The sequence below is a fragment of the Podarcis filfolensis genome (assembly GCF_964270895.1).
Source record: "Podarcis filfolensis genome assembly, chromosome: 2".
NCBI lineage: Eukaryota > Metazoa > Chordata > Lepidosauria > Squamata > Lacertidae > Podarcis > Podarcis filfolensis.
The window spans coordinates 46,782,397-46,791,496 of NC_139605.1; the positions used below are offsets into that span (position 1 = coordinate 46,782,397).

The 9,100-nt window shown below is 44.1% G+C and overlaps 1 protein-coding gene across 8 annotated transcripts; it reads right to left on the reverse strand.

The window, feature by feature from the left end:
• Positions 1-1,091: 1,091 nt before the first annotated feature.
• CNBP (CCHC-type zinc finger nucleic acid binding protein) lies at positions 1,092-8,214 on the reverse strand. 8 transcript variants are annotated; one of them, XM_083603590.1, is made up of 5 exons: positions 7,901-8,214; positions 3,586-3,705; positions 3,016-3,108; positions 2,682-2,880; positions 1,092-2,234 (listed from the first exon to the last, which is right to left on the reverse strand). In XM_083603590.1, the coding sequence occupies exons 2-5, from the start codon at positions 3,686-3,688 to the stop codon at positions 2,117-2,119; spliced, it is 513 nt and encodes a 170-aa protein (XP_083459716.1). In that variant the 5' UTR covers positions 3,689-3,705; positions 7,901-8,214; the 3' UTR covers positions 1,092-2,116. The 8 variants fall into 8 exon arrangements, with proteins under 8 accessions (XP_083459716.1, XP_083459715.1, XP_083459719.1 ...); XM_083603589.1 differs by having other exon boundaries at positions 7,886-8,168; XM_083603593.1 differs by having other exon boundaries at positions 2,682-2,921; positions 7,901-8,122.
• Positions 8,215-9,100: the final 886 nt, after the last annotated feature.

Consider the following 9,100-nt stretch of genomic DNA (forward strand, 5'->3'; position numbering starts at 1 on the left):
TCCACATAGCTGAAATCCAGTTGACGTTTCAGAGCTGAAATGACTGCAAAGAAGTTGTCATTGGCAGAGACCTGGTTCTAGCAATAAGCTTTAAGGGATATAGATCAAGCAGTCTTGTTACCAGATATTTTGCTGTTTGAATATCCATGCATCTTCTCCCCAGCAGGCAAAAAGAGAATCTACTTCTATCTTTAGTCAACCTCAATTACAGCCTACATTCTCATCTCCCTTACTAGTAACATGGTTTCGAATAACATGCCAGTTAAGCGAATTTTTATTATATAAAGGCTGAAGAATTGCATAATTTTTTTCTCCCAAGTTAGTGGAAACTTTTAATGTGATGGGTAATTGGATAGAATAAAGACTTAACATAAACATCAGTTGCTAGGTAAATCATTTAACCAGAGCATGGGTCTCTTTCAACTTCCTACTAGGTCACTTTCCAGCAGTAAAGCATCAAGTACTTGCAAAATCAGAGGGTGAAGGTGCACATACTTACTTCCCACTCCTCCTAGTTCATACTGACAATGGCCAAAGGCAGGCTCCTGCTTGCTCCATTTTTCTCCCAAGGAAGAGCTGGTCACACAAGGAGCAGTATCCCACATGATGAAATTTCCACATGAAGAAATTTTATTCCTCTTATTTTAGATGTCATTGTCTCAATACATATTATTAGACATGCTTTCTAGCACTAATTGCTGCCATTGGGAGTATTTAGAAATTCCATGCAGGCCTGTTTGACTGCATTATCAGCTGACAGCATTTATTGGTTTGATATAAGCCACCTTTGGTACCACAGGTAAATGCGAGGGTGGGGCACACACCTACAAGTTTGCCCCTTCACTGCTAGTTCCATGTGATTACTTGAATGAAATGTACTCTTCACATACTTCTTTCTCCACTACAAAATGTACTTTGTCCATAATGTAGTTTTCCTAATGTGCAATTTGAAAGACTACAGGATTTTAACACAAGATATATAATTGTGTTCTTGGACAGTATCTTTAGGAATACTATATATAAAATCATTTTCCTAATGACTGATCATTCTGCGGTTTGTCAATCTATGCAGAGAAAAAAGAATGCAAATATTGCTGCTGAAGTGATGTATTTGACAATTCTACAGTTTAAATGATACAGCAATTAACTTTGTATAATACAGTTGTGGTACAATAGTCAATGTTCAGCTTTTATTCTTCCACATTTGCCTCTGTAATGTTAATTTGTACTATGTATCTGAAAAATAAACCCCAAACAAAAAACTTCAGCCAAACTCCCCTTCCTCCTCCAGCTTTATTGATAGTTTAAAATTACATTTCTATATTCTAGGACTTCAATTGCTTTTACCATCTGACTTTAAAAACTGATTACAAGCAAATGAAACTCAACAGTTGTCTAAGTGATATAGTATACAAAAATAACATCTTGATTTCTGTGAAAATGCATTTCTTTGCAAGTCCTGAATAGCTCCAAATTGTGTATGCTCTAAAGCACTGATGTTCTGGGTTTGATTTAATTTGAAATATTTAATGTTTCCCATTACCTTGTTATCTCATATTAGACATTCACTTATTGTATTACTGTTACTTCAGTTCTCGATTTCTCCCTCACTCTCGTGGCCATTAACAGGCATGTGCATTGTTTTGTTTATCCCACTTAGCTATACGCTCTAGGTAAGGCCTGATACAGATACTCGGTGTTATAACAGTTATTGAGGTCAGATAATCCAAGGCCATTATTGTAATTAGTTAGTGTGGAAGTTCAGACACTTCCAGTTTGTTTTCCTCCTGCATATGATCACTTCCATGGAACCCAGGGAGGCTTTGCTGGTCTGACTTAACTCTTTCCACTCATCCATCCCTATTCACCAGTGGCACGGAAAGGGGGTTCTTTAACAAAGCATTATACATAACACCTCTACCAAACTAAACATAAACATTTTTGTAGTTAAATGCAGAAAGTCGATTTTTCCACCCCTTTCCTCCTTTTACACGGCAAGTAAAGCTCACTGGCCTGGGAATAGCCTCTATCTGCCAACCTTTGGCCAGTGAAGAGGATTCAGAGAAAAATAATACAACCATCAATCAGAAAAAGGAGGGGCGACAAAGGAAAACAGTTAAGCTGTAGCCTCAATTGTGCATTCCCGTGCAAGGTGTCCTGACTCGCCACAACGATAGCAGTTGACTTCGCTAGTCTTGCTGCAGTTGATGGCTACATGGCCAGTTTCACCACACCTGCAATCAGACAGGACAGAACTTCAGTCCCACACACAAAGTACATCCATAGAAACACTACTGTATAGTATTCGGGACATTGCAGACGTGATTCCTATGTCCCATGTTTTCAGCTTCTTCACAAAATAAACTCATTCTACGCTTGTACAGTCATACCCTTACTGAAACCTAGTTGACCCTAAAAATTTTGGAGTTTACCCAAGTGAGCAATGAGGTATTAGCAACTTGAGAAGTTACAAATCACGAGTTCTATGATAAGAGCACAAAATAATTTAATGGGACACAGAAAGAAAATCAATAAACAAATTTTATTACGGTAGAAACCGTTGCAAAAAAAATAATCCAAATGTTAACTAACCCCATATATTTTATTGTAAATACACAATTTGTTTATAAGAGACCTAAAGGTCAGCATAATGGGATTAATATTCACATTTGTTGATTTACCTATAGCATTTCACTTTGGTGCAGTCCTTTTGGATGTGTCCAAATTCCCCACAAGAATAGCACTTCTGCTCATCTGCATGGTCACAGTCACGAGCCAAGTGGCCAGGTTTGCCACAGTTGTAGCAGCACTGCTCTCTCTCTCTCTTGGGCTCTTTGCAGTCCTTAGCAATATGGCCACCTCTACCGCAGTTATAGCAGGCTTCCACAATAAGAAAAAGGAGACAAACAAGACTATAAAACCTGGAGAGAGTTGCAGAATATGTGCTTAACATTGTGTTACGTCCCATAATTAACTGGCAATGTTTCTCCCCATCCAAACTTTAGAAATACTTACCATCCTCCTGAAGATCACAATCCTTGGCAAGATGACCAGATTCACCACAGCGATAACAGATGTCTGGGAGTGATGATGACATAAACTGGAAGCCTATTTAGAAAGATAAAGCCATTTAACAATTCAGTGGTGGTACTACATGTACCATAGTTAAATCACATAATGGGACAAAAAAGAGCATACCAATTTCTTTTTGCTCACTATATTGCACTGTAAATAGCAACAAAATTAAAGCAGCTGTGTAAATAAGCCCACAAAAAACCAGTCGGTCAGTAAAAAAACCAAACCAAACCAATCATGACATCTCCCAGAGATACTGGCAGAGAAGGAATGACTCTGCTCGCCCCTTCCATTGCATTTCCGCTATTGTGTTGGAGGAAAACTTTTCTTCCTCTGTGGCTCTTTTCAAAACCTAAAGGACTAGTGATCAGTCCCTCCCTCCACATACCTACTTATTCACCTACATGGAATTCCTAGCAGCTGTGGTTAGGCTACCAAATGAGTTGTTAAAAGAGACTAACTAATGTTTACTTTCAATTTGTACAATTTGCTTTGAGGATGGGAAAATACCTCTGCCACGGCTTCGCATTCCACGCCCGCGACCCATTCCAGTAGGGCACTCCCGAGCCCAATGGCCAGTACGCCCACATTTGAAGCACTCGTTGCTGCTCATTGCTGCAATTAGGTTTCCTAAAAAAGAGGGAAAATGTTGTTAGAATAATGTAATTATATGATAATATTTACAAGAGCTGAAGTGCTTGATGCCAACTTGTAAACTATCTATACTGTTCAAATGTAAACTGCTTTCATTTTTCACAGTATTGACACAACCCAAAATTTCTAATAATACAGCATATTAAGTCCAATGGCTATACTCTAAACCTAACATGGAGGATAACATCCAACTCTACCTGTTACAAATTACTGTTGTGAACCTCACTTTTCTTTATCTGACTTTGCTAATGTACTAATTTCATTGTTTACATTTATATACCATCATTATTTTGGCATTATTTCATCTTCCATACAAGGAGTCCAAGCAATGTAACAGTTCCCCACCCTTCCCTTTATTCCCAAGAGCTCAGGAGATGTAGCTGGTTCTTCTCCACCCAATAAGATCTTTATCTGCTACCAATGTGAGCAGCACGTGAGCAGGGTTGAATACCCAATACAATTCATATGAATCAAAAACTAGCACCTAAGCCCTTCCTGTCACATTTTAAGAGTCAGCTCCTTCCTATTAAGTTATTTGGCATATTCTTCCTGGAACTCAGGGGTACAGATGTCCATCCTGTGAGTGTGTATTGAAATATGACATAGGCTGCTGTCAGCACCCAACTAGTGTCTCTTCCCCACTCTATACTGGCTCTGACTTATCTTTTGTCTCCTTTGTTCCTCTTCCACCAGTTCTTCTCTCAAGCCACAATTCTTCCCACATACTGCCTCATTTGGCCTTTCGCATAAACCTCTTCCTATACCTTCTTATCCTTTCATTCATTCTAGTTCATTCATCTTCCCTCTGCTCCATTTAGGTATAGTCCATCCCCATGACTATTTTTCCAACACATAATCCCCCCCAGGAACCACATGAGGTAAAAATCTCTGATGCCTTATGTCACATCCTTCCAAGTTTAGCCTATTACTTTTTCTTCTCTCTACTTTCAAGATAAATCTCCCCTTCCTGCACCATTTCAATGACTCCAGAGAAGGCAAACAGGTGCACAGTATAATAATATAGACACCCATCTCTGTGTTAGAAAAAGCTTATATCCATGAACTATTAATAGCAGGTAAATTTTGTGCCTTATAAAACTACTGCCTGTTGCTAAATAAGAAATAACTCAGTACAGTATAGCACTTGGGCAATTCATGAGTCATGTCCCACATGCAGCCCTCACAAACCTACGTGATCCATCAGAGGCAATGTTTGAAATCATCAGGCGCATTTTGCACCTGGTTATCAGCCACTTGCGACCACGTGAAGATGCCCAGGCACTAGGATGACGCCTGACACCTCCACCATCTTGGAGTTGCACGCCTGGGGATCCTTGGATCTTTGTTTTCACACACCAGCAACACATGCTGTAGAATTCTATCTGTTATATTTTATCTGCAGAATCAGAATGAATTTCAGGAACCAAATGCTGTATTTAAAAATATGACTTTAGAGCAGTCTGGCCCCAAAATGCTAACTAGGAATTCCGTTTTGGCGACTGTAACCATAATTTAAGGAGCCATTTGGCACATAGCTTACACATCTGAGTTTCTAACAATGATCACAGGTGCCCAAGGCACCCACCCCCAACATTTCCTGACCACCATCAAATTTTGCTGCCTTGGAGTAAGCTCAATTGTGATGGGAAGCATCATCTTCATGTGCCTTCTACTCCTTGTAAATGGCAGAGAGCACTCATAGGAGATGGAAGATGCCTTTCTCCCCATCACAATCAAGAAATAGTGAGTGTGTATGATAATAGCCCAGCCCTACACTGCGTTTGGCCATATCCAATGGCAAGTGGCTTAACTGTTCACCAACCACCCATGCGGCCCTTAGGTGAACTACGCCTACATTATAGGAATATGCTCAAGTTCTCTAATACTCAGGGATAACATGGGAAATAGATAGGATCAGATTTCCAACTCGCACTATGGTGAGAGGCACTCAGAATGTTTCTGAAATGCAGTGTGAAGGCAATGAAGAGAAATTTACCAGAAAATGATTATAAACACAATTTGATACCTTTTTGATGAAATCTTTATTGTCACTATGAAGCAATTATTTTCCACCTTTTGTCCCACATTTATCACATTAGACTTTGCCCAGATTTTTCAGTTCTGTAAGTTAATAGCTGCCATTGAAAAGGTCAAGACCCAGCACAGCTTAGGACAGGCATGTCCAAAGTCTGTTTCGGGTATCTAATATGGCCCGCCAGTCGGTTTAATCCGGCCCCTATGGCAGTTTATTTCCTGGGGTAAAATCCTTAAAAAAGCTCAACAACTTTGGTTGGCCCTCCACTTCATCAAATCTGGCCCTCTTTGGAAAAAGTTTGGCCACCACTGGCTTAGGAGCTCAGACAAGTGTATTTATTTAATAGTTAGCTTTAACAGTTCAGCCAAAGGGACACTCCAACTAGGCAAGGCTTTTAAATAAATTATGTAGCTTGGGCATCTGTTTTAGTTTTGGGGGTACAATAACTTGTGCTTGTTATATTTACATTGTCTTTGATTTCATGATTCTATGCCTTATTTGTATTCAATTCTTATCTTATTTAAGCAATTTAAGTCACCCAGATAACTTTTCTATGAGGCAGCATAAAAATGCTTTAAATGACAAAGTAAACATATGTTAAATTTCTAAAGGGCAACAGTATGAACCTGCTACAAACACTTAATAATCCTAGAACATTTTAAATGCAAATGAAATTATAGTAGCATAAGCAACTGAGACCTGCATCAATATAAACTTCCTTGAGCACTATAAATCGACCAGATCAGGACATACACAAGTATACCACTGCCTTACTTTCAGAGGACCTGCAGTTACCAAGTAGTGAAGAGCATCTGTTACACAAAATTCACAATTGTGCTTCAGCCGGGATTCAACTGGGAATTTGGTATTTAGTTATGATCTGCCCTAGCAGTAGCAACAGAATCAACAACGTGCAAGATTTACATGTACTTTAGAAGTAGTTCTGGTTAATAATGCTCTGGTGCCACTTTTTAAGTCACCTGCTTTTTCAGGCTTCCTCCTCTCAGATTGTTCCTTAGTAACTGACCTCTCCATCAGAACACAGGCTGCTTGGCTCATTTGAACTCTTCCTCAGCCTATTCCTTTAAATAGTACTCAAGTGATACAGAATACTACAATAAAGTCCTTGGCTGTCTCCACTGGATTTTACACTGTCAAGTCCTCCAAGCACCGTGCTTGTCCCCCGTGTCACTTAAAGCACCTTTCGCAGAATGATCAGCGGTTCACCCACGTCTCAAGGCTGCAAGCACACCCGCCTTGCTTGAGATCAAGTCCCACTGGAGCCAGCGGGGCTTGTTTTCCAACGGAGGGTCGGGCGCGCCGCCTTTCCCCGACCGAGGAGCGCGCCACACTCACCAATGGGCGGACAGCAGCACACGCCATCTTCGAGCGTCACAGACACGGCCGTGAATTACAATGGATCGGCTAAATAGCTGGCTCCTCTTGCGAGTTACTCAGCCGAACACGTGGAGGACGCGCGGGGAAGGCAGCGGCGGCGACGCCATCGGAGACGAGCACCTTTCCCGAACTAGCTAGAGGGCGACCCCAGGCGGAACGCCTCGCTTTGAGGTCCCGAGCCTCCCCACGAGGACACACTCCCACGACGACACTGTTATGGGGAGCGGCCGTGGGGGGGGGGGGAGAGAGAGAGAGCAGCCTCGCGTGCTGAGCAAAGGCCTCTTCTCCCTCCGCCTCATGATGTGTCCGCGTCCAACTCCAACCCTCGCGGCCCGTTTGAAATCTCACGCGCAGGCGCGCAGGGCCTGCACAGGGCCCAGACCAAACGAGCGCTTCTCGTGACGGGCAGGACCCGCCCGTCCCGTCTCCCTCCCGAGCGCGGGAGGTGGCCCCCGTCTCCTTCCCGGCCCAGAAGGCGGGAACGAGGAGCCCACCTACCTGCAACTGCCTCAGCCCTCCCGCGAGGGGGTCGACCACAGAGCGCCCTCAGCGAGCCCTTCTTCCTGTCTTCCTCAGAAACAACCGCGGCCGAGTACGGTGTTTTTTTCCTTTTCCCGCGCAGTAGGCCGGAACGAGCCAGCGCCCTCCTTCCCTCACCCCGCCCAGAGAGCTTTTCTCCTCACTCAATCCCCCCCTCAAACTACGCCAACCCCGTCGGCCTACCTCACCGAGGGTTACCTCTCTCTCGATTTCGGTTCTGTCGTCAGTTGAAGCTGGACCTCCCCCGCGCGGCGATGGACTCTCCCCGCTCCTGCTCTCCTGCCCCCCCTCTCCGCTGCTCCGCGTGCGCGCGACTTGACTTGGCCTCTCTCTCTCTCTCTCTCTCTTCCACCCGCTGCCGTTGAGTCCCTGCTGGCTGCGCCACACGCGGTTTGCACACGACCCCGCGCACCCTCCCTGCTGATGTGCGCACGGCTCCCTAATTCCGATCACCCCGGCCAATGGCCGCCCGCCGATTCTTCCGCGTGGCCTATCGACGGCAGGGCTGGAAGGGGCCAATCAGCACCGTGGAAAGGGGGGAGGAGTCCGCCTACCGGAATCTCCTACGTTCATTCTCCTAGCGTGAGCCGAGGGGAGGGACGAAGAAAGGGAGTGGGCGGGAGGGGAGAGCGCGAGAAGAGGCGCTTTTCCCGCTCGCTGCCTTTCTCGGCCTCTCGGCTTTTCCGCGGGAGGCGCTCGCTCGTTCGCCGGCAGCCCTGTTGTCGCACCTGAATTGGTAAAGGCGGCGCCTTGCCGTCTTAGTGCGGCGTCGCACTTCTGAGGGCTGCGGCAGGCGCTCCACGGGGTTGTTGAAAAATGTCGCAGCGTACAAAAATACACCAGGAGCGGCATCCATAGTTTTCCGCGTTACTTTTAAATTTTCCCTCAGGATGCCTGAAGGCTGCACTCCTGCACACATTTTATCGGCAGGGAAGCTTAGTGGGCCCTAGTGAACCGCCCTAGATCTGTAGGTGAAGGGCGGTATACAATTTTTAATACCAAAATATAGAAAAGGCAAAGGATTGGGTTCCACAGTGTAACGTGCGAATGTCGCCAGCTCACGCCAGTTCGCAAACAGCATCCTGAAATTAATTTCACCAGTGAGAAACTGCAACTGGCTGAGACTCCCACGTCCAGTGAAAACTTGTTGACAAAGCCAAGATCTTCTGCCAGATAATACATGAAACAGCAGTTAGGCAATGTCTTCTTAGCTTTGCCACTGCAGCTTATCATCTCCTATTTCCTTTTTTTGGAAAGGCATGTGGACTGAGTGGAACAAGTGAGTAACATTTGTAACACTTTTAGGCTGCAATCCTAGACTATCATATGGATGGATAAGGGAGAATCTTAAGAGCAGCCAGCAGAGTTTGGGATATTTTTGCAGCAGCCAATCAACCA

What these genes read in the sequence shown, in the direction of transcription:
- CNBP (XM_083603587.1), bottom strand. Translation starts at nt 3,688, where the DNA reads ATGAGCAGCAACGAGTGCTTCAAATGTGGGCGTACTGGCCATTGGGCT. An exon ending in AATGCGAAGCCGTGGCAGAG is followed by an intron (nt 3,109 to 3,585) that starts GTATTTTCCCAT and finishes CTTTCTAAATAG; the next exon opens with GCTTCCAGTTTATGTCATCA. An exon ending in ACCAAAGTGAAATGCTATAG is followed by an intron (nt 2,235 to 2,681) that starts GTAAATCAACAA and finishes GTCTGATTGCAG; the next exon opens with GTGTGGTGAAACTGGCCATG.